Source organism: Salvelinus sp. IW2-2015, linkage group LG4q.1:29 (assembly GCF_002910315.2).
Source record: "Salvelinus sp. IW2-2015 linkage group LG4q.1:29, ASM291031v2, whole genome shotgun sequence".
Classification (NCBI taxonomy): Eukaryota; Metazoa; Chordata; class Actinopteri; order Salmoniformes; family Salmonidae; genus Salvelinus; species Salvelinus sp. IW2-2015.
In genome coordinates, this window is record NC_036842.1 from 17,711,675 (window position 1) to 17,737,404 (window position 25,730).

The window sequence follows — 25,730 nt, forward strand, 5'->3', positions numbered from 1 at the left end:
TTTGCCAAAAGGGACCTAAAGGACTCAAACCATGAGAAACAATATTCTCTGATCTGATGAAACCAAGTTTGAACTCTGGCCTGAATGCAAAGCATCACGTCAAAAAAACCTGGCACCATCCCTACAGTGAAGCATGGTGGTGGCAGCATCATGCTGTGAGGATTTTATTCAGTGGCAGGGACTGGGAGACTAGTGAAGAAGGGAAAAAAGATGGAGGGAAAGATGAACGGAGCAAAGTACAGAGATACACTTGAGTAAGACATACTCCAGAACACTCAGTACCTCAGACTGGGGCGAAGGTTCACCTTCCAACAGGATAACAACCCTAAGTACACAGCCAAGACAACACATGAATGGCTTCGGGACAAGTCTTTGAATGTCCTTGAGGGGTCCAGCCAGAGCCCGGACTTGAACCTCTGAAAATAGCTGTGCTCATCCAACCTGACAGAGCTTGAGAGGATCTGCAGAGAAGAATGGGAGAAACTCCACAAATACAAGTGTGCCAAGCTTGTAGTGTCATACCCAAGAAGACTCTAGGCTGTAACCGCTGCCAAAAGTGCTACAGCAAAGTACCGAGTAAAGGGTCTGAATATTTATGTAAATGTGATATTTCATTAATAAAAAAAAAATGTACTTGCAGAAATGTCTAAAAAACAGTTTTTGCTTCGTCATGGGGTAGTGTGTGTAGATTGATGAGGGAAAAAAACAATTGAATCAATTTTAGAATAAGGCTGAAACATTAAACAAAGTGTGTGAAAAGTCTAAATACTTCCCAAATGATCTTCAGGAATAGGAACTCTGCAATTGTTCATCTAATATTCTATAACAAATGCAGGAACGCAGAGAGGTCTGGAACTCTTTGTTAATGGTCTAACTAATTTACCGCATGGCGATGTTACCATCGAAACTACCGCACATGCAAACCAGCTGATTCGAAGGTCCTGTGTAGATTGTATTTTCAAATTATCAAATGTTTTCACACTGTAATAGTTCGCCTCATCCTCTGTTGTACAATATATAACAAAGAACAAACTGAATTTTGACGCAACTGGGCCTTTAAAATCGTCGTAAAAGGATCCCAAAAGATTTCCAGACAGGGCGCAACTGAGCTAAGCTTCTCACCTAAGTAATGGTATGGGAAACCCGAAACAAGTTCTCGAATTGGCTATTGGTCCCCTCCAAGAGGATGAGAGCGAGGACAAGAGAGATGTAGCAAACCTGAACAATCCTCTATTGCATGGGTAGGGCACCTAAATACAGCAATTTTTATCGGAACGAATGGTCGGGGGCCCCTAATTTTATTGTATGCTGCAATAAATGGGGTAATGCCATTAGTCTGGGAAGCCATTTGATTAGATGTTCAGGAGTCTTATGGCTTGGGGGTAGAAGCCTCTTGGATCTAGATTTGGTGCTGCGGTATTAGAGAGCACAGTCTATGACTAGTGTGGCTGGAGCCTGACAATTTTTCTTCCTCTGACACCGCCTAGTATAAAGGACATGGATGGCAGGAAGCTTGGCCCCAGTGATGTACTAGGCCGTAGGCACTACCCTCCGTAGCGCCTTGCGGTCAGATGCCGAGCAGTTGCCATACTAGGCAATGATGCAACCAGTCAGGACACTCTCGATGGTGCAGCTGTAGAACCTTTTGAGGACCTGAGGACCCATGCCAAAGCTTTTCAGTCTCCTGAGGGAGAATAGGTTTTGTCGTGCCCTCTTCACGACTGTCTTGGCCAGGTAACTGGGCCTATAGGCTGTCTTGTTGTTGTCGGTGATCAGGCCTACCACTGTCATGTCATCGGCAAACTTAATGGTAGTGTTGGAGTCATGCAGTCAGGGGACTGAGCACACACCTCTGAGGGTCCCTCGTGTTGAGGATCAGCGTGGCAGATGTGTTGTTACCTACCCTTACTACCTGGGGGCAGCCCGGCAGGAAGTCCAGGATCCTGTTGCAGAGGGAGGTGTTATGTCCCAGGGTCCTTAGCTTAGTGATGAGCTTTGAAGGCTCTATGGTGTTGAACGCTGAGCTGTAGTCAATGAATAGCATTCTCACAAAGGTGTTCCTTTTGTCCAGGTGGGAAAGGGTAGTGTGGAGTGCAATAGTCAGGGATGCAAACTGCCGAGGGCCCAAAAAGGTGACACTTGTTTTGGGGGGCACTGAAACGTGCAAAAAATCCCTGCTAGGGGGAAATGCAGGTTTTAACTAATTCAAATCAAAGTTTGTCACGTGCGCTGAATACAACAGGTGTAGACCTTACAGTGAAATGCTTACTTACAGGTCCTAACCAACAGCGCAATTTGTAAGTAAAAAAATTGGTATTAGGTGAACAATAGATAATAGATAGAAAACGGTAAAAAGACAGTGACAAATAACAGTAGCGAGGCTATATACAGTAACGAGGCTATATACAGGCACCGGTTAGTCGGGCTAATTGAGGTAGTATGTACATGTAGGTATGGTAAATGTGACTATGCATATATGATAGAGAGAGAGTAGCAGTAGCGTAAAAGAGGGGTTGGCGGGTGGTGCGACACAATGCAGATAGTCCGGGTAGCCAATGTGTGAATTAAACAACAAAGAATATGATCTACATGATCAGTCTCTGTGTGTAAAATAAAAAGTGCTTCATGTGAACCAAACTCACAGCTAAAAAATTTAAAGAAAGCAATCTAATGTTATTTGTTGCCTAGACTTTACTGCAAATTACACTCAAGTCTTGAGAAAAAAAACAATACACTAATATTGCAGTTAGACATGACAGCCTTTATAATAGAATGCTTGTGACCACACACATAAATATTGCAATTGGGAAAAAAACATCTTAAAGTAGAAATAGAATGAAACAAATCAGGCATTCTGTTTTTCCTATATTATAGTGGCCACTCCAGTAGACATTGATCAAGTGCACAAGGCTACATGTGTGCAAAAATAACATTCAGAGTAAAAATAAGTATAATCCCCCCTCACACACACACCTTACTGTCAAATTCAACACAACAAAAACAATATATTTGGGCTACACAGCACATTATTACATAGTACACTTTCTGTCTGTGGACATCTGTTCTACAATGTGCCAGCAAAAGTGAGAAAGAGGGAAAGTGTGTGATGTTCTTTTCACCTCTATAGTGGCATCCAGCTTAAGTCAGGCCCACCTCCAGCTACACTTGATCCCTGAACCCACTTTGTTAACAAGCAACGACTTATTTTCACCTAATTCTCTCATTCTAAAAATTAACCACATACTGTAGAGGGAAACATTAGTTAACAGATAGTGGTTAGTTCGTTAGCTAATTAACATTTCACACAGATTGCCAGGGTCCAGTAAGCAACTAACGCATTATAACTTGAGGAACAGCAAGGATTCGTATACCAGTTAATACTATAGCGAATTGGTTAGGTTACTAATGTTAGCTCATCTGATGTTGTAAAGTTAGCTAGCGTTTGCTGTCTGTCTTTATTAGCAAGCTAATTTTCACACCATAAACTCAATTATTTGATCAGATAAGTTGGCTAATGATGCTCAACATTTCTGTGGCTAGCTTACGGAGAATTCGATCCAGCTAGCAAGATACTGAACAATGCTAATACTTGTTCCACCACACTTTCTCCCTCACCTCAAACTTTCCAAATGCCAGTAATTTTTCGGTTACAGCTCATGAAGTACACTTCATCCCCTTCTCACCCTCGTCTCCGTGGTCAGGCTTCTCACCTAACGTTACCTCTTCATTATCGTTCAGGGAACGCGCTACTGTAAATGGCAAGTTGACTTTCTAGAGCGCACACTGATGCTGTAACTAGTAAATTGGTTGTCTCGTCTTTCTTCAGTCGCGTGCTGCGCTGCATTCTGTTGATATGTAAACGACTGGCTGAGCCTTGGATACAGCCAGTATTGCTCCAAACGCGCAACAGTCGTTCGCTTAGAGCCAGTAGTGTGATCCAAACCGGATCTACACGAATCACGTAGGTCACCTATTTTGGATTCAAAACTGCAAATTTCGCTAAAGGTGACAAGTTTGCAACCCTGAATAACAGCTTATCATGAGATACTCTACTTCAGGCGAGCAAAACCTTGAGACTTCCTTAGATATCGTGCACCAGCTGTTGTTTACAAATATACATAGACCCGCACCCCTTGTCTTAGCAGAGACTGCTGTTCTATCCTGCCGATACAATGTAAAAACCGCCAGCTGTATGTTATTCATGTCGTCGTTCAGCTACGACTCGGTGAAACAAACATAAGATAGTTTTTAATGTCCCGTTGGTAGTTTAATCTTGCTCGTAGGTCATCGATTTTATTTTCCAATGATTTCACGTTGGCCAATAGAACGGATGGTAGGGAGGGTTTACTCGCTCGACCTCCACCCCATTTTTCTCAGTCTTCTCTTCACGCAAATGACGGAGATTTGGGCCTGTTCCCTCACGTCGGACTCGTAAAAGGAAAAAGCTTCTACCAGTTCTTGGTGAGTAATTGCTGTTCTGATGTCCAGAAGTGATTTTTGGTAGCAGCAACACTATGTACAAAATAAGTAAACAAATAAGTTATAAAGTGGCTCAGTGACTCGTGTTTGCATCTCAATGTGAAAAAAACTGTTTGCATGTTCTTCACAAAGAGGGCAACAGATGCTACTGAGCCAGATGTCTATGTGTCAGGGGAGAAGCTCCAGGTGGTATCTGATTTTAAGTACCTTGGCATCATACTTGATTCCAACCTCTCTTTTAAAAAGCATGTGAAAAAGGTAATTCAAATTACCAAATTCAACCTAGCTAATTTCTGATTTATACGAAATTGTTTGACTACAGAGGTAGCAAAACTGTACTTCAAATCTATAATACTCCCCCACTTAACATACTGCTTGACTAGTTGGGCCCAAGCTTGCTGTACAACATTAAAACCTATTCAGTCTGTCTACAAACAGGCTCTCAAAGTGCTTGATAGGAAGCCCAATAGCCATCATCARTGTRACATCCTCAGAAAGCATGAGCTCCTGAGTTGGGAAAATCTTGTGCAATACACCGACGCATGTCTTGTATTCAAGATCCTAAATGGTCTGGCTCCCCCTCCACTCAGTATTTTTGTTAAACAGAAAACCCAAACATATGGCAGCAGATCCACAAGGTCTGCCATGAGAGGTGACTGTATAGTTCCCTTAAGGTAAAGCACCTTTAGTAAATCCGCTTTCTCTGTGAGAGCTTCCCATGTCTGGAATACACTGCCATCAGGCACACATAACTGCACCACATATCACACATTCACAAAATGCATGAAGACATGGCTAAAGGTCAACCAGATTTGTGAACATAATCCCTAGCTGTGTATTGCCGCTTTCCATGTTGTCTGTTGTCTGTAGCTTGTGAGGTGTGGAAACACTTTGTTGCTTTTATGAATTTTGTCTTGCAGCTTTTTGTTCTATGTTGCTCTGTCTGTATGCTATGTCTTGCTTGTCCTATGTTGCTCTGCGTGTGCTCACTGCTCAATGATTGTCTATATTGTAATAGTTTTTAATAACCTGCCCAGGGACTGCGGTTGAAAATTAGCCGGCTGGCTAAAACCGGCACTTTTACTGAAACGTTGATTAATGTGCACTGTCCCTGTAATAAATAAATAAATAAACAATGCAAAAAACAAAACAAAATAACAGCTGGTTAGGAGCACGTAAAATGTCAGCCACCCTCTCTGGCGCCATTCTACTAAGCCCCAAAATAGATTGTATTTGAAAATAATCATTTCATACCTTGATTACATTCAGACATGATCAAGTGTCTTTTTGTGTGTGAATACTTGGGAACAGACTTCCTAAATTAAACACATTTTAGCTGAATTTTACTTTAAAAAACAAAAACAAAATCTAAAATAACAATCAAAAAAACAACAACTGTGGGGCCAAAAAAAAAAGAACATTTGTGAGCCGGTTTAGGCCCGCAGGCCTCCTATTGCAAATCCCTGCTCTATAGTCTACTGAGCTTGAAGAGGACGGCATTTTACAGAATTTCCAGCCACGAGTCCTCACTCACTGATCACAATTTCAAAATTCAATCATGCAAGGAAAATCTAAACTTCTCTCCCTCCACGTTCATTAGATATTCATCTCCAGAACGATGTGGTGGAATATCGTTTCGGGGGTGTCATGACAGCAACACACTTTACAGTTAACCCAGGTCTCCCTCAGTCTTTTTATCTTTACAGCGCGTTTCACTTTTAATTGGCTGGGAACGTCAGTCTCTTCATCTGACCTGGCTTTTATACATCTCTCCAGTGGTATAAAAAAAGAGAGGAAAGATTAAATGGGTCTTGAAACATTAATTTCCTGCAATTCTAAAGACTTTGCCATTGGGCAGAGAATAATTAGCAGCTTTATAACAAACTTCATGCAATTCTACTAATTTTTCCATAGGGTGGAAAGAAATGTTTGCAGTTCTTAATTTGATATCTGAGTGAGAGTAACTAACAAAATCAATGGGTCGGTAATTAGACCGATTTTGCCTTGATGACAGCTTTGCACACTGTTGGCATTCTCACAACAAGCTTCATGAGGTAGTCACCTGGAATGGATTTCAATTAACAGGTGTGCCTTGTTAAAAGTTCATTTGTTGAATTTCTTTCCTTCTTAATGCGTTTGAGCCAATCAGTTGTGTTCTGACAAGGTAGGGGTAGTATACAGAAGATATCCCTATTTGGTTAAAGACCAAGTCCATATTATGGCAAGAACAGCTCAAATAAGCAAAGAGAAACGACATTCCAGTCTCTCTTTTTTATACCACTGGAGAGACGTATAAGGATTCTATCGTTAAATCCTCTCTGGGCTTTTAGCAAGGTGCTAGTGAGAGTCCGCTGGTGATAGACTGGAAATGGCCTTTCGCGTTCATAGAGGAGGCTATTTTCTAAGGGCCATTTTCATACTTTTCCAAGGCTGAGTGTTTTTGCACAATGCATTGACCATATGGTAATACTGCTCATGGCAAGTACTTCACTACATTTAAGGTGTAAATGACACAGAACACTGCAATCTCATTGGAGATTCTGCACAGGTGGAACATTTCCAAACATCTCATCCACTTTCAGCAATTTAGCACTTTCACGCTCCAACAATTTACAAGATAGTAACTTGAAGGCAACCAATGTGAGAGAAAATAAAAGAAACACCTTTCAAATCAAAATGGATTCTCAAAGAGTTGGGTGATTACATGGACAAGTTACATGACTGACTGACTATGATGCCAATCAATAACTGGGTGCAGGAGAAGACATCTTTGTGCATTAAGGAGCTTGATCAGAAATATCAGATAAAGGGTTTCACTTTTCATCACTAACAGGCAGAAGGAAGAAATGGATATGTGACTGCCACAGTAGCTGAATGGTACTAGGTGTGTGTGGAAGACATTGGGACGGACACTTGATGTATTACGCAGCATGGCACAATGCCTACTGTACGTTAAGAGCTACTCAAGGAAAATACTAATTTGCAGTGCTCTTCCCAAAGGTGAGTGTCGAAGAACTAATGGAATTTAGGAATTTGACTAAAAGCTAAAATGGTCTAAATGCATGTCATGCAGGGCACTGAGAAAATAAACATGGGTGAAGACATGGTTGAAACAATGTGGGTTGGGATATATGTTCAGGGAAAATGTCCAAGAAGGCAACACATGAGAAATGTCATTCTCTGGCTCTCACAAGAATCAAAGCTTTGGGCATGCAAGGGATATACTATCCTATCAAATAGTCCCCTTGAAATGGGTCATACATATTCAGATAGCCATAATCAGAATTCTGCCCCATTTCAATTTGGAACAAAAGAGGGCATAGTAGAATAGTATGGGGGCGGCTCAAATGCATATCAAGGTGGATATTTCTACTCATCTAGCCTACATGTATAGTACCACTGTGATATATAGCTTGAAGGAAAAATAGACTCATGTTTTCATTGACACTGTTTAACGGAAATTAATCACGTACCACCACAAGGTCGGGAAAATATGTACATATTTGCATTAATCTACAGAACAAACATGGATGATTAGATGCTGTTTGTGTACATTAGAATAAGAAAACATGCAGATAGTTTTACATAGCAAATAGGCTTCTATGCCAGTCAGTCTGTTGAGCAGTAACATGACCAGGAGCTATAGAGGATGGTGCAGACTCGTGTTGTGTCACAGATAGGACAACACATACACTGTCAGTGCCTCCGGCATCAACAGGTTAAATCACTGCTCTATGCGAGACTGTGTTCATAAACAAAATTGATTATATTGGCTACTTCCCTACATTTCACATGAAAATATTTACCTTGATAATATTTGTGCTCTTATCAAAACTCTGGTGATTCTCATTGTATTGCTTGCTGGTATGAAACGAAGCGGCAATAAAAGTGAGTATATCAGTCGACTTTATCATCCTGTCAAAGGGTCTCTTGCTAATGATAACTGTCCTAAAATTGCACAGGAAGTTTGATTATAAGATGAGTCATCCTTTCTGCTACAACTTCTCCACTCCTATGGGTCTTCTCACCTGTCTGGTTGGGCTGACTGAAGCCCCCGGTGGCGGCGGTCGTGCCGAAGGGGTTCTTGTTGGCGGCGTCCTCACTGGGTTTTCCCCCCAGGCCACTGAAGAAGCCTCCCCCTGCCTGCTGGGAGCCTGCTACCGTGGCAGAGCTAGACCCAAACAGACCCCCACCACTGGATGGTTGCTGCAGGGGAGAAGGGAGGGCGGCACAGTCACAACAAGGTCATAATGATCATAATTGGTTATGCAGTAGTTAGTGCATGGGCCTCTCGGCTGAGTTCTTACCCAAATGCAATAATACATATACCGTGTATGTGAGTGGTGTGGTCGCATTTGAAGAGGGATATTTGGGGGTCTTCTAATGAAGTGTTACATATCGAATGGTAGGAAGGTTTTATATTTTGCACACATAGTAAAATGTGAATGTTACCTGTCCAAAGACACTCCCACCACTGGGCTGTTGACCAAACACTGAGGTAGTGGAGGAGCTTCCGAAAGCTGGGAGCGAAGACAGAAAATAATAATTAGATATACACTGAGTGAACAAAACATTAGGAACACCTTCCTAATATTGTGTTTCATCCTCTTTTTCCCTCAGAACAGCCTCAATTAGTCGGGGAATGGAATCTCCAAGGTGTTGAAATAGTTCCACAGAGATACTGGCCCATGTTGACGCAAATGCTTCCCACAGTTGTGTCAAGTTGTGTCCTTTGGGTGTTGGACTATTCTTGATAAACACGGGAAACTGTTGATTGTGAAAAACCCAGAAGCTTTGCAGTTCTTGACACACTCAAACTGGTGTGCCTGGCACCTAGTGCCATACGCCGGTCAAAGACATTTAAATATTTTGTCTTGCCCATTCACCCTCAATGGCACACATACACAATCCATGTCTCAAGGTTTAAAAATCCTTCTTTAACCGGTCTCCTTCTCCTCATCTACACTGATTTGAAGTGGATTTAACATGTGACATCAATGAGGGATCATAGCTTTCGCCTGATCAGTCCGTCATGGAAAGTGTTCCTAATGTCTTGTACTCTGTGTATTTTGCAGGCTATGCACTTCTCCAATAAATCCATGCACAACATCACAAATTACGCTTGGGATGTGCAGTCTTAAGGTTAGCGATGATGACAGTGGTAGGAAGTAAGAAATGTGGGTGTGTGTACACTGCTAGTGCAGTCATTTTATGGCTGGTCTCGTTCCAATAGCATTAGACTAAGGCGACAGAGAACCCTTTTCCTCACAGGTTATTGATGACTGAGGGGGGTAGACAATGGAGCAGAAAGAGACAAATTCCCACCCTCTCCACTAGGGTTGCACATTTTGGGGAATATTCAGAGGTGGAAACTTTCCGTAGGAATTAACGGAAATATATGCAAATTAATATTAATACCATTTAAATTTACCATTTGCATTGGATATATCTACCATGTCATATGGAGACAGAAATATAAACCTTTTACCTTATCATAAGCAGACAATTGCAAATGATTAAATCCTTCCAATAGAAATAAAAACAACTATTTAGTTACGAATTGAACTTTAATTAAATGAGTCGACTCTCCACATTGGATGATTTCACTGAACAACAAAAGGGAATATTGAATAATCCCCAATGATCCATCACATCTCCCAAAAACATTTTCAACATACATCTGTAAAATTATAGTCTAGAAACTAAAGCTTTGGTTGTCTTCCTCTCAGGCTTTCATGTCTTCTCCCTGGACCTCATCAATGTCCACCTTTTGAACATCAGACTCTGAAGCCTCATCTTCACTGTCACTTTCCAACCTTGTTGAGGATGGCTCGTTGTTAGGCTCAAAACGCCTCAAATTTGCCCGGATGGCCAGGTCAGCCTATTGCGTGCTTTGTTGTGTGTGTTCCCAAACAAGGACCAGTTGCGCTCTGAGGCGGCTGATGTTGGTGGGATTTGGAGGATGGAGGCAACAGGGGAAAGAGCCTCCGATGCAAAGTCCCTTCCACCAGGTGGCTGATGAGATATGTTGGCACAACTGCCATATTGCATCTCCATCCCAAAGCCTTTGCTTGGAAATGTACTTCGCCAGACTGCCAAGAACCTTGCCCTCATCCAGGCCACGGAAGCGAGACATGGTAGTGATGACACTATAGGCCTTGTTGATCTCTGCACCAGACAGGATGCTCTTGCCAGCATACTTGGGGTCCAACATGCACGTTGGGCCTCAAGCAGAAGTCTTCAAGACTTTTGATGTATTTCAGAACTGCAATTTCCTCTTCTTGGAGCAACAGTGAAGTGGGCAGGGCAGTACGGATTTATTCTCTTACATCTGCAAGCAGAATCTGAACATCAGACAGGATGGCAGTGTCTCCCTCAATCCGTGCAATGGCTACTGCTATAGGTTTCAGGCTGCTTACCACTCTCTCCCAAAATACATCATCCAGGAGGATCCTCTTGATGGGGCTGTCCATATCGGCAGACTGTGATATGGCCATTTCTTGGAGAGACTCCTTCCCCTCCAGGAGACTGTCATACATGACAACACCACCCCAACGGGTATTGCTGGGCAGCTTCAATGTGGTGCTCTTATTCTTCTCACTATACCAGATTGCTGGTATAACTTGATGAACCTTCACATACCTAACCATTTCCTTGGCTCTCTTGTAGAGTGTATCCATTGTTCTCAGTTCCATGATGTCCTTGAGCAGATTCAATGCATGAGCAGCACAGCCAATGGGTGTGATGTGAGGGTAGGAATCCTCCACTTAAGACCAAGCAGCCTTCATGTTCGCAGCATTGTCTTAACAGTGCAAATACCTTCTGTGGTCCAAGGTCATTGATGACTGCCTTCACCTCATCTGCAATATAGAGACCGGTGTGTCTGTTGTCCTTTGTGCCTGTGCTCTTGTAGAATATTGGTTGAGGGGTGGCGATTATGTTGTTAATTATTCCTTGCCCACGAACATTCAACCACCCATCACAGATGATTGCAATACAGTCTGCTTTCTCTATGGTTTTCTTGACCTTCACTTTAACTCTGTTGAGCTCTGCATCCAGCAAATGAGTAGATAAAGCATGTCTGGTTGGAGGGGTGTATGCTGGGCGAAGAACATTCAGAAATCTCTTCCAATACACATTGCCTGTGAGCATCAGAGGTGAACCAGTTGCATACACAGCTCGAGCAAGACATTCATCAGCATTTCTCTGACTACGTTCATCCATTGAGTCAAAAAAACTTCTGATTCCAGGAGGACCATGATCTGTTGCTATCGATAAGGTGTCTGATGAATCATTTTCACCTTGAATAGAAGTAGAGGGACTTTTGTCAGAGGTTGCTTGTTGTGAGCGCTGAGGGAACTTTATGCACTTGGCCAGATGATTCTGCATCTTTGTTGCATTCTTCACATATGATTTGGCACAGTATTTGCAAATGTACACAGCATTTCCTTCTATATTAGCTGCAGTGAAATGTCTCCACACATCAGATAGTGCTTGTGGCATTTTCCTGTAAAGACTAGAAAAAAAATAGTTTAAAAAATCAAATAACTATTTATCTGTACATGAAATTGTAAGCAGTTAAATTAAACAACTCCTTAGTAAGATAAATATTTTAAAATGAAACATGTATGGAAACAGGTGAATTAACACTCCTCAGTTAGCAGGCACAAGCAAGCTAAAACCCACATGGTAGCAAAAACTAACTAGCAGAAATTGTTAACAAGTTAGAAATTATTTAAACACACTTTGTTGCAGGCGACTATTTACTAGTTAACAAAAAATCATGTATGCCATTAAAATATATTCACCCCACCCGGTATTGTAATCAAACCTTACCAGAAAGCATGTAGTCCTTGGCTCAGACAGTGTAGTAGCGTGGGCTCAAAAGCATCTCATTGGTGTGCAAGATCTTGAGAATCTGTATATGTGATGGAAGAGTGCACTGCACATGTGATGGAAGAATGCACTGTGCATGCAGAGGGTTGCAATTCCATTGAATTCGGGATAGTTTAACCAAAATATGCCACAAGACCTAGAATTGCCTTATGTGTATCCCACAAAAAAGGTTCACTGTTATAAGCTAACTTTTTGATGAATTTAAAGTAAAAAATCCAGAAACTTACCGGAAAGTTTCCAACCCTTTGCAACCCTACTCTCTACTTATATTTCTGACAATGCCCCTGGGTACACTGGAAATGTATGAAGTGTGATCAGCCTTCTGACAAACTCTAGATGGATGGAACTTTTGTGTGTGCGGCAAAGCATGTGCTGTGTGTGAGAAAGCCAGCCACACTACCCAGCGGATCCCAGGATATCTCCCAACTCCCCATATCCCTGGGCCTCTATTCATTCCCTGTTTAAAATTGGCATCTTTTAGAAAGCTGGCTGTACGACTGTCCATAAAATCCCTCACGCCCAGAGTCAATTCCCCCATAATAATCCATCGGAAAATGTTGTCTTTTCAGCGTATGGGGACAGCCCTACAAATGAATGCTGTGACTGCCTTTAGCCTGGGCCCGGGAACTTGGCAATGGAACTCACCCATCTCTGAAATTACAAAACTAATTCAAGACACCCACCCACAACATTGCGTGTGGCTTGAATTAGTCCATCTGTGGTGTTTTTTTTTTTTTTTTTTTAAACAGGCAGATGCGTAAAATAAATGCGACTGTATACACATTTTCTAAAAAGTAACACTCATTGTCAATGGGGCATTAATAGTTTATGAATGAGCGTTCATAGGCACAGTTTGAAAACGTGCTCCAAAATAAAAACGTAACAGTCCGTTGGCAAGTTCACATACTGTATCTACACTGACAATATGCTGACTGAAATAACTCACCAGCCATGAAGGTGACAGACATAATACATGGGAATGAAGAACGCACATCCAGACTCAATAGGAATTCTAGGGCCATTTACAGTGTGACATGTTGCTTTACTGGCGTGGCTAGTTGGCTATTGTAGATCGAACACAGCCTGCTGTCACCTCAGGCCCACACAAAGACATTTAGAAACAGACAGACTATGACCCTGGCTATTAACACTCCCTTAGATATCACTCAGCATCTCTCTACATAATGAATTCATAAAAATTACCCCTTGGGAAACACTGCAAAGTATCTCTGATTTCCTCAGAAATGGAGCATTCTTATTGGACAAGTTCAGGTGGGTAAGCCTACTCCTCTGTAGTAGATTCCACAGTCTGGTCTTTGGCTATGTCTTACTCAATCAAGCTCTGTTAAGTGTGACAAGGACCAGGCCTGCTCTGATGCAGGGTAATGTAATTCATGTTGAACATTCAATAGGCTCTGCAGTGCAGACAAATGACCGTCTGACCCAGGGCTGCTCTCCTCACTGCATCGATTGCCTTGCTTAAACAGTAAAAACTGACAAAGGCACTGACAGTGGTGCACACACATGTGCACCAGTGAGCACACACACCTTAGTTCAATTAACCCCCAACACAACCTCCTCCTTTACAGATAAATAGGAACATATTTTCTCTTCACCTCATGACTTTCAGACCGTGTGACCCTGATTCCTCCAAACAATATCAACACAATGCATGCGTCAGGCACAACTTCCTCTAGGTAGATCTGATTATGTCCAGTTAGCCGGAACAATTATGGGGGATTAAATGTTAAGAGCTTTGTATAGATAAAAGGAAAAAGTAATCACATTATGGAATGTAAGCCTCTCTCTACTATTTGCGATGTAAGCCTATGGCCAGACAGATACAATGAGGTAAAACAGAATTAACCTATCTGGTTGGGAACACTTAGCCCTAGGACAGACACAGTGAACTTGGTCCTGTAACTGCGGAGTTGTACCACATAGAGATCAGCTGTCTCTCCCTGCAGCCAACCCAGCCTGTTGGCACGGGGGAGAATTCAGAGAATCCCTGGGAATAGGGAAACTCTCTCAGCCCAACACCCCAATTTACTCACCCACTGCCACTCCTTAGCCTACACCGCCGACAACATTCACAGTTCAAACCCTCTCCTTTTACACACCCAACAGTCTCCAACCCAAAGCCACCCCACATATCCCATCACCCACCCCCCCCATCTGACTGACTCCAGTAACCCAGAGAGGCCAGCCAGCTGCTGGTCTGTCTGGGACACACTAACCTCTGACCTGGGTTACTTTCCCTAGCAGTCAAACCCACACTTTGACAGCCCACTTCTGCTTAATTAAAAAGGTTCAGTATATAATCTCTTCAAAACACATTACAAGGGCTTGGTTCATTTCATCATCATTATGGCACTTGGTTGGTGATAGTGTAATTTTTTTATATTTAATTTTAAGGGGTGGATCAGCTTAATAATGTGGAAAGATTGTTGCTTCCATCAATGTAATTGTCTGCATCATTTCCAATCCACCATATATATTTTTTTGGTAAATATATATATATATCCATGTACATACACATATGCATACACCTACAGTGTGGAGAACAAGTATTTGATACACTGCCGATTTTGCAGGTTTTCCTACTTACAAAGCAGGTAGAGGTCTGTAATTTTTATCATAGGTACACTTCAACTGTGAGAGACGGAATCTAAAACAAAAATCCAGAAAATCACATTGTATGATTTTTAAGTAATTAATTTGCATTTTATTGCATGACATAAGTATTTGATACATCAGAAAAGCAAACTAATATTTGTACAAAACCTTTGTTTGCAATTACGAGATCATACGTTTCCTGTAGTTCTTGACCAGTGCACACACTGCACGGATTTTGCCCACTCCTTCATACAGACCTTCTCCAGATCCTTCAGGTTTTGGGCTGTCGCTGGGCAATACGGACTTTCAGCTCCCTCCAAAGATCTATGAGTTCAGGTCTGGAGACTGGCTAGGCACCCAGACCTTGAGATGCTTCTTACGGAGCCACTCCTTAGTTGCCCTGGCTGTGTGTTCGTGTCGTTGTCTGCTGGAAGACCCCCACGACCATCTTCAATGCTCTTACTGAGGGAAGGAGGTTGTTCCAAGATCTCACATACATGGCTCATCCATCCTCCCCTCAATACGGTGCAGTCGTCCTGTCCCCTTTGCAGAAAAGCATCCCAAAGAATGATTTTCCACCTCCATGCTTCACGGTTGGGATGTGTTCTTGGGGTTACTCATCTCTTCTTCTCCACACGGCGAGTGAGTTTACCAAAAAGCCTATTTTTGTCATCAGACCCACATGACCTTCTCCCATCCTCCTCTGGTCATCAGATGTCATTGGCAAACTTCAGACGGCCTGAATGCCATGCTTGAGCAGGGGGACCTTGCGTTGCGCTGCAGGATTTTATTCCGTACGGCGCTAGTGTGTTACTAATGTTTCTTTAACTGTGCGTCCCACTCTCTTCAGGTTCAATTGACCTGGTTCCTGCCGTGTGTTTGGGCTGATCCCTCACGCTTCCTCAATGACATCATTGATGCCCCACGAGGTGAGATCTTGCATGAAGCCGACCGAGGTGATGACCGTTCATTGTGAACTTCTTCCATTTTCAATAATGCACCAACAGATTGTTGCCTTCTCACAAGCTGCTTGCCTATTGTTCTGTAGCCCATCCAGCCTATACAGCGTCGTACATTTTATCCCTTGTCACCTACACGCTCTCTGTCTTGAGCCATTGTGAGAGTTGGAGTCGTTTGATTGAGCGTGTGGACAGGTCTTTATACTACAGGTAACGAGTTCAAACAGTGCAGGTAATTACAAGGTAATGATGGAGAACAGAGGGCTTTCTTAAAGAAAAACTAACAGGTCTGTGAGAGCCGGAATTCTTACTGGTTGTAGCGTATCAAATATTATGTCATGCATAAAATGCATATGTATTACTAAAATCATACAATGTGATTTTCTGGATTTTTGTTTTAGATTCCGTCTCTCACAGTTGAAGTGTACCTATGATAAAAATTACAGACCTCTACATGCTTTGAAGTAGGGAAAACCTGCAAAATCGGCAGTGTATCAAATACGCAGTTATCAATACTTGTTCTCCCCACTTTTTTAATATACCTTTTAGATTCCCGCAAACCCTACCACCCTTTCACCCAATAATTGGAGTAAGACTAATAAACACTAACACTAGAGCTTCACCTGTCAGTTTATACATTTATAACATTCTTCAGACACACTATTTTTACAATAGATAAATTTTGTTTGTTTTTATCCTTCCTCTTTCATGCATCATCCAGTTTGTTCATATTTAACGTGTGCTATTTCCACAACATTCTAACCTATATACAATTTTACAGACCCCGTTGTTTTACATGTATATTCTTGTTATTACCTAGTCCCACCCTTTAGCTCAGTCACCCTCCATCTATTTCTCCAACACCATCCATTTTGCGATTCTATTGCCATAATTTTTCAACTGTCTGTGAGCTTCACAAAAGTACTGAACTTCTATTTCATAGCTTCTAAAACCAGGATCTGTAAATTAAAAATATATTTTTTTGCTAAAATAATGATTTGATTACTTTGACTAGGCTTTTCCAACACCAGTATTGCCATCTGCAGCGTTAGTTCTAGGCAAATGTTGCAATTCTTCAGCCATTCCTGGACCTGTGACCAAAAACGAGCTACGTATGGACAGTACCAAAATAAATGATCTAATGACTGCCTCCTCACAGCAAAATCTGCATAGCTGGGAAGATTGTATCCCCCATATATATAACATTATATTGGTTGCAAGAATATTGTATAGTAATATAAATTGAAAAATTCGAAGTTATGAATCTGGCGTTGTTTTGCGCATCAATTCATAAACCATGTGCCATGGAATGTGTACATCGAAAATTACTGGTGGTAGTGTAATTTGCATGTAGCCTAATCAACCTTATCATACTGGGGGTTACAGTGTCAAGGTAGAACAAACTTGCCCCTATATGTACAGATTGGGAATCAGCTAACCACCATCCCAACCCTAACCACATCTGTACCAGGTGAAACAAAACTGAACCTAGACCTGTGTTTAGTGCCAACTTCCTCCAACATAGTAGTTTACAGAGTCCCTATTTTTATTTATATTGGATCCCCTCTTCCTGGGGTCCAGCAAAAATGAGGCAGTTATTTACAATAAAACACCATTACATTTCTCAACACATTAAGTGTGTGCCACTACTCTACTACCACATATCCACAACACAAAATCCATGTGTACGTGTGTGTACAGTGCATATGTTATCATGTGTGTGTCTGTACCTATGACCCATGGACATACGGAGCAGGATGGCCTGCCAGTACAAGCAGATCCTAACAGGCCCAGATGGATGGACTGGATGAGGCTGCATCAGAGAGTAGAGGGCTCCTCTCCTAGCTGCATTATCCTAATGGCCGTGATAAACGCCTTTCCTAATGACGCTGTTCAGTCCCAGAAGGAAAACATTAATTTAAACACTTTGGCAGCAGCTCTGACTGTCAAGGATGCCCCATTGTTTATTTCCCTACCTATGCTATGCTTGTATAGGTGAACATACCATTGCTAAAATTATAGTAGTCTAGTAGTCCTAAATATGGAATTGAGAGTATTTGTCAAAATCAACTAGAATCTGGTAATCCAATCCTGAAGCATTCAAGGTATTGTCTGATCTCTAAACAAATTGTAAATCCAGTCTAGAAGAGATAGAATGGCAGCTTGAGATGCCATCTGTGTAAATACTAGACTGGCTTAAAACAACCTCATACAGTGTCATGGTGATGTCCAAGGGACGGGCCATGTTCCAATAAGACTCTGTCTGCCACTTAGAAAATCCACTACATTGGTGATGAATTCTAGGATGGAACCAGTATAAGTGCCTTTTCACACACACGTGTTACACACACACTAACACACTCACCTGCAGTCTGTCCAAAGCTGAAACCAGTGGAAGATGTAGTGGTGGTGTTGCTTCCAAACACAGAGCCTTGTCCAAACCCGGCACTCTGCTGCCCGAAGGCTGGGGTGGCGCTCGGCTGCCCAAACAGGCCTGTGCCCGTACTGCTGGCCGTACTGGCGCTGGGGGTGCCAAAGGAAAAGCCGCTTGCATTGCTGACACTGAGGGCTCCAAACAAACCACCTCCACTAGCAGCGGTACTGGCAACTGCAGCAGGGGAGGCCGCTGCAGGCTGTCCAAATCCGGGGTTGGCCCCAAATGCAGACTGGCCAAAACCGAAGCCACCGGCTACATTAGCAGCAGGCTGGCCAAACCCGCCTACTGTCTGTCCGAATACGGGTTTCCCGAAGCCAGCTGCTGCGCCTGTAGCAGGGGGAGCCCCGAAGCCGGTGGAACCAAAGCCGCCGGCAGCCGCTGAGGCTGGAGCGGGCTGCCCAAATACAGAGTTGGAGTTGGTAGGGGTAGTGGAGGCGGGGGCTGCAGTGTTGATGACCGGGATGAGACTGGTGACCGCTATAGTTGTGCTAACTGCGGTGATGGCCGGTGGCTGGGTGAAGATGGAGCCAGGTTTGTCCGAGCTGGGGGCCGGGTAGGCTAGTGGTGGGGCCTCCGGGGTGGGTGTGATTGCGGGTGGTGAGGCCTCAGGGGCAGGCGTGGACTCATGGACAGGATCTGGGGTGGTGCTTGGGGCTGCCTGGGCTGGTGGGGTGATGGAGGCAGGGGGGAAAGAGGTGGTAGAGGTGGCGGGGGGAGCTGGGGGCGTTGGGGCTTTTTCAGGGATGGTAGGGGTGACTGAGGGCTCTGGGGAGGTAGTAACCTCAGGCTCAGCGATAGGGGGGCTGATGGAGGGGCTGGGCTGTGAGGAAGCAGGCTCTAGGGGCGGAGTGGGGTCTGCCGGGGGGGTGGGGGTTTTGGAGTGCTCCTTCTCCAGGGTGGTTGAGGGGGAAGAGAGGGGTGCTGCTAGGAGGCTGCTGAAGGAGGTGGCTGCTGACGTGGAGAACACAGGCTTAGTGACAGATAGGGCGGCTGGTTCGGGAGGCTTAAATGCAGCCTTGGATAAGTCTGTCAGGGTAGAATCCGCTTCACCAAATGCAGCCTCGGCTAGCTTCCCTTGCTGGAGGGCCGACCCAAAACTAAACTGGGCTGCCCCCGCGCCTAACCCTAGCGCCCCTCCGTTGTCCGGCTGCCCAAAGCTAAACGCGGCCGCTGAGGGCTTCTCTTCGTCCCCCTGGCCCACACGTAGACCTGAGAAACTCCCCAGGGTCTCTCCTCCTACCACCTTGGGGGCCTGGGGCTCGACTCTGAGGGTGGGGGTGATGGAGGTGGGCCTCACAGGCTCGCCTGACATGCTGGGAAGAGGGGTGGGGGAGCCGTTGGCCACCAGTGCGGGGGAGGTGGATTTGGGGGTGAAGGAGAAGGGTTCCTCCCCGGCAGAAGAGCCAAACATCATCTTGCCTGTGCCGCCGCCAGCGCTGCTGAAGGAGAATTTACTCACGTCCTTTACTGGGAAGAGAGAAATGAACAGCAGATTTACAAACTACGCCAGACAACTCTTTCGACTAATGGATTTAATAGATTACTTCATTGATATGGCATTCAACAAACTATAACACTGACTTTACTGTCTACTAAAACTGATGTGTGGCATATATGGCTGTGCATGAGCGAGAGAGGTACCTGGTGGAGCTCCTTGGGACGCAGAGGAGAAACTGAAGCCCCCGGCAGACCTGTACAAAAGCATCATATAGTATGAGAAAACACAGTCAGCCATTGGTCTATTACTTTTATTCAACTTCCCTGTTTTCTAATCAAGGTCTGATATGAAGTGTCCCTCTTTGACCCTTGACCCCAGAGACTCACGCTGCGATGAAGGAGAAAGCTTTGCTGCTCTGCTCCCCCAGTGACGGGGCTGAGCTGGAGGTGGGCAGGGAGACTAGGGCGTCAGCTTTAGGGGGTCCGCCTGGGAGAGAAGAAGAGGAGATGGCATTAAATTAAGCATGATAATTAGGTTCAGCACACCTTTTTATACTAAGAGCTAATCAAATATGTAACGTACGGAATGTAATCAAATGGATGTAATGTATGAATGGTTCACTCAGATATTTTGTAGATTTCTAGTATATAAAAACCCTGGGAAAAATACATCAACTCTAGGTGGAAGGTGTTTCCCAGCATGTTTTGATGTGATGAGCATCTAAAACATCTCATCTTTACAGTGTGTACTTACCAAACACAAAACCCTGGGGGGAAGCTGAGCAGACACTCTCAGCGGACACCTTCAGTATGCCTTGAGTAGAATTCTGACAAGAAAAACAACAGAAGGACAGTTTAAACGTCTCTCTTTGCCAAGGCTTCAAAAATAACTACTAACAAAGAGGGTGAAAATAAGAAGGTAAAAAATAGCCCCCAAAAATGAAAAATCCATGTTATTTTAGAGAACCCCAAAATCTACTTTCATGTTTAACATAAATAAAAGCAAAATGTAATTTAGTTAATCTCACTACTCAGACTTTGGATACTGTTTATCACAAAACAGTGTTTTAGTGTTAACATATTCTGTGTTTTTTCTGTGAGTGTATCGGTGTGTAGGCAATGCGTCATGAGTGCTTGGGTCATCCCATAAACTTGAACCTTGTTCGGAATGGGGTGTGATATGTGTGAGAGTTCCCCTGTATGATTCAGTTCCCACCCAGTTGCCACTTGTATCAATCTACCGCTGGGACATGGGAGGAACCTGGGGCATTTCACAGCCCTGTGCACTCTAACCCATAACAACGCAGCCCAGCCAACTACACTGGAACTCCAGTAACTACACAGAGTTGCTGAGTTCTTAGAAATGGGGTGTAGGAGAGATATTCTGCCACTGATAGCACACAGATGAAACTCCTTGGTATTTATGAATAAACAATAACTTTCTATTGAACTTCCATTTGCCTCCGGTTGTAGCTGAATATCTCTTGCACATGTATTCAGTTGGTTCCGACTGCAAGTTGGTGACGTTTTACCTTGACTTGACTTTCTTAGAGCAGGGAGAAATGAGGCCTCTGGCTAGTAATACCCAGACAGCTGGCTTAAAGGTATGGAGTGTGATGTAGTTCACAGGATTTGACAGCTGGGAGGATGCCATGCGGGCTGCTGATACTCACTCGTTTGGCCTGGTTGGTGTTGGCCACCGTCGCCAAAACCTGCTGAACAACCTGACCGACCGGGGCTGGGACTGAGGAGCTGAGGGAGGGAGAAAGAGGAAATAAAAAGAACTGTGCGCAACGACTTGGATTCAAAGCATACATCACATTTTAAATACAGCCTAATTTCTCATCTCCTCCACTTCATCAGGAATTGCTTTCCGAAAGTTAACGAATGCAAGTCAGTGATGAGGAGACATGCACATACTTACAACTGAGGTGTGATTGCCATTCACGCTACAAGTGATTAATTGGGGTGTGTGAGTGTGTGCGTCAGCGCTTTACATCAGCCTATAATTTACTGCCCCATCTGCAAACACGCTGCATAACCCAAGGATAGTCTCATCCCAGACAAAAGCCAAGGCCATGTACGATATCTACAGTAGTGAATAGAATACAGAAGACATAGAACAATCGGCCTGCACTGCTTTACAAATTATTCTTCAACATCAACCACTGCCACGGACAGACTATAGACAACTGAACCAAAACCATACTGGCGTGGATGGACACAATACAGGCCCAGTGTTGTGTCTGAGGGACTGACTGGCTGGGGAACGCATCTCTAAAATAAGCCACCTATCAGACTGTCTGGCTGTGGTGGACTCGTTATTGTGAGCAAGGCTAATTTGGAAAATGGCCCCAGGGAGAATCCTGCCAAAATATTCAACCGCATCACAATAGAGGAGCGAGGCCTTGCAGAGAGTGAGAGAGGAGAGAGAGGACCATCAATTTCATCCTCTCAGAGACACAGGGGGAGATGGGGGGGAGCAGAGGGTTAGAGAACAAGCGAGAGGGTGAGATAGGGAGGCAAAGACATTGGAAGAGGGCAGAGAAGGAAAGAGAGCATGGCAGACAGTGACCGATTGGGAGAGAGGCATGGGAGAACTAAAGATGAAGAGGGAGGGAGATAGAGGACAGAGAGGGAGCTGTTTGTGAGAGAGGTGATAAAAGAGAGGGAGATTGGGGCAGTGAGTGCCGTGGGGGATGGCGAGAGAGATGCACTCAGATTGCTAGCCTCTGCCGGCAGTGAATCAGATGCGATGGAGGCAGTGACCTGATAAAGCCGTCTAGCTGGAGTCTGTTTCTCTCGGCTCAGGCCCACATACACAAACCAGGGCTGATTGCTCTCGTCTCATGTGATGGACTCACCTCCAATAAGCTATGACTCCACACCAGAGAACTGCTGTACTAGGGACATCAACCTGACTAGGGACATAGTGGATCTTCTCTCTGGTAAAGTGACTGTGTGTTTCCTATGAGGTAGGTAGTGGTGATGAGTATGTATGTGTATAGATGCATAATATTTGGGTTAAGTGTGTGTTTAGTGGTTCTTTCAATGTGGGTGTCTGTCTGGTGGTTCTTGTTGTGTGTGTGTGGCTAGTTCTGGATGAGGGGGCACAGAGCAGGTGGCAGAGCTGGGGATGATTACTCCGCTCATCAGCAACTCTACTCACGGCCGTCTCAGTGCTGCATCAGTATGAGCACCGCATCACCACAGGGCCTTGGGCAGCCCGCATCGATCAATACGCACACGCACAGACACACACACACACAAAAGGAATGTGTGTGTTGAAGAAATGGCCTAAGCACTAAACAAAAGAAGAAACAGGCACACTGAACAGACCTGACAGATAAGAGGTGATCAAAAAGCTAATGGGAAGCGCTACAGATCCTAGATCTTCCACTACAGATGTAAGCCGCTAAGGCCAGTGAGTTAGCAGACAGAGGAGGATGTGTAGTGTAAAGTAACGGCTGAACCTGTGACAGGTTTAATCAAAAGTTGATGAGTTTGAACTGTGAGGTACCAATGCTGTCATCTTGAGCCCCTACTTACTCAAGCATGCCCAAGTCAGGCCAAGAATGGCCACTGAAATCACATTGACAACAGGGCCCCCCCCAGGGAGAAAGAGGTAGTGCAGGCTCTCCCCATCAGCCAGTACTGTGCAGGAACCGGAGTAGCCTACATAACAGTAGTAGTAGTCAACAAACAGTGAAGCAAGCTATACATTTTAGAACTACTCAAACACAACAGAGCTCCACACACTGCAGGAATTGGAAAGGTGTAAGCAAAATGGTTTTCAATTGGAACACCCCATTTTGCTTATACCCATCTTTTTCTTTCAGATCTGCAAAGGCGGGGGCTAGGAGTTGTTTAGGAACAGGGCCAAGTTCTCTTTGCTACAACATTTCCATAGTTACAAACATGTCCGTTTGGTGAGCGGTGTCTGTGTGTTGACCACTCCCCCTGTGCAGTGTGGACCTATCGCCTTGGGTCAGCAACACACACTGTCAATTATTCAGTGTCTCTCCATCAAAGTTGCAGGCCTTACCCATGCATTAACTCAGAGAGATGGGAGAGAGCTCTGCTGTTGTCTGCTGTTTCCTAGGTACTAGAGGTCAAGCACAAACACACACACACACACGCACTGTAACCTGGCACCAACAGACATTTAGAAGCACTGCCATGTATCAGCCTAGGTTTACAACTTGGCCGGCTTTATCACTGCCAGGCAGGCTAGGCCAGGCACCAGTGACCACCCACTCCAGTGCAATGTTCCTGCTGATAACACACTATAACTCTATCACACAGCCACTGAAGCCTAGAAATGTAAAGACCACCCACGGATAAAATGAAATGAATTAATTGAAGTAAATCTTAATAGGAAGGATGCTACAGCTGGCTATATGCTTTGAGGTGTTCTGCTCTGTTTAAGTCATGTTGTGTGTGTGTGTGTGTGTGTGTGTGTGTGTGTAAAAGGGCATTAGATGACAGATGTGACACAAAAGAGAGAGACAGGGAAAGAATGGGAGAGCGGAGGACAGAAAAGACAGAGGAGTGAGAGAGAGAAGTTGTGTGAGAGAAAACCCTATATATATAACCCTATGTGTTTTCCCCCATACACCAAATCCCATTCTCCGCCCGGATGTTGGCAGTTGGCATCTGGCTGGCAGCAGCGCCTCTGATAATCTATACTGTCCCCCCAGTTCCACACCATGGCTGGGGCAGGACAACACTACTGCAGTGAAGACAGGACAGGCTGGGGATATGGGATTAGTAAATGGCTGTTCCTGCATATAACTCGTCTGAGAAGTAATCAGACCGGTTGCTATGGGTGACTATTAGCTATGGGTGATTTAATGTGATGCCATGGGGAAAAATAAGGTACCAGGGTGAGACTAAGAGAGAAAGAGGATCTCCCTAGATAAGGATGATGGGTAAAGTGCATTTCACACTCAAATGTAAGAATAACAACTATTCAAAACTCTATTAAGCAAGGAAGGTRCTCTGAATAAACTGACATTTGATGCAGTCAAACAATTTAATTCCCAAATACCAGATATTATCTACAAAGAGCAGAACGTGTGCATTTATCTCTTATCTGCACTTAAGCATAAAATGAACTTTCCTTTCCCCCCAAGAACATTTATTATAAAAACAGAAACTGCTGACGGTACCAATTAAAGAGCCCCTCTCCCTCCAGTCTGACTGTGACATTGGGGACGATGACATTCTCCCTCTGTCACTTTATGGGAACAGGAATACAGGGCTGTACCTGCTGCCAACATCTGTCCATCCTGGCGCCCCTTAGTCACTCTGGAATTGACATGACATGCACAGCTGTCATCAACAGCCCTTTTATCACCAATGGCAGTGACTATTTAGTGCTACATAGTTAAATAGTTAACTAAATAGCTACCTGGACTATCTGCATCGACTGTTTTTCCACTAACTCTTGACTCATCACATACGCTGCTGTTTCTGTTTATTATCTATCCTGTTGCCTTGTCACTTTATTCCTACCTACAGTAGGTACATATCTACTTCAATTACCTCGTACCCCTGCACATCCACTCAGTACTGGTACCTCYTGTATATAACCAAGTTATCGTTACTCATTGTGTATTTTTRCCCTTGTGTTATATCATTTGTAAAATAATTCTCTCTGCATCGTTGGGAACCACTCACACTGTACACTGACGTACAGTATGCAGCGCCACACACACAACCACACAAATAGCATAGGCTAGTGCTGAAGTGGGCCCTCGTCCCTCAGGACGTAAACTCACCCACACACACACTTTATAACATAGTCCATTGCCCATCCCCCACACACATGGACCCTTCATGCCGCACCAGTCTAGTCCTGTCACTGTCTGTACAGCACACCCGCTCACACTGTTCTTTCTATT

At 44.0% G+C, this 25,730-nt stretch overlaps 1 protein-coding gene across 1 annotated transcript in view; it reads right to left on the reverse strand.

The window, feature by feature from the left end:
- Positions 1-25,730, reverse strand: part of nup214 (nucleoporin 214) — a 99,187-nt gene that overhangs the window by 25,530 nt on the left and 47,927 nt on the right. The window contains exons 23-29 of the mRNA XM_070443266.1: positions 21,498-21,576; positions 20,579-20,651; positions 20,212-20,311; positions 20,029-20,078; positions 18,316-19,854; positions 8,932-8,999; positions 8,508-8,685 (exon numbers count right to left, since the gene is read on the reverse strand). Of these exons, the coding sequence (XP_070299367.1) occupies positions 8,508-8,685; positions 8,932-8,999; positions 18,316-19,854; positions 20,029-20,078; positions 20,212-20,311; positions 20,579-20,651; positions 21,498-21,576 (2,087 nt within the window). The remainder of the gene's footprint in view (positions 1-8,507; positions 8,686-8,931; positions 9,000-18,315; positions 19,855-20,028; positions 20,079-20,211; positions 20,312-20,578; positions 20,652-21,497; positions 21,577-25,730) is intronic.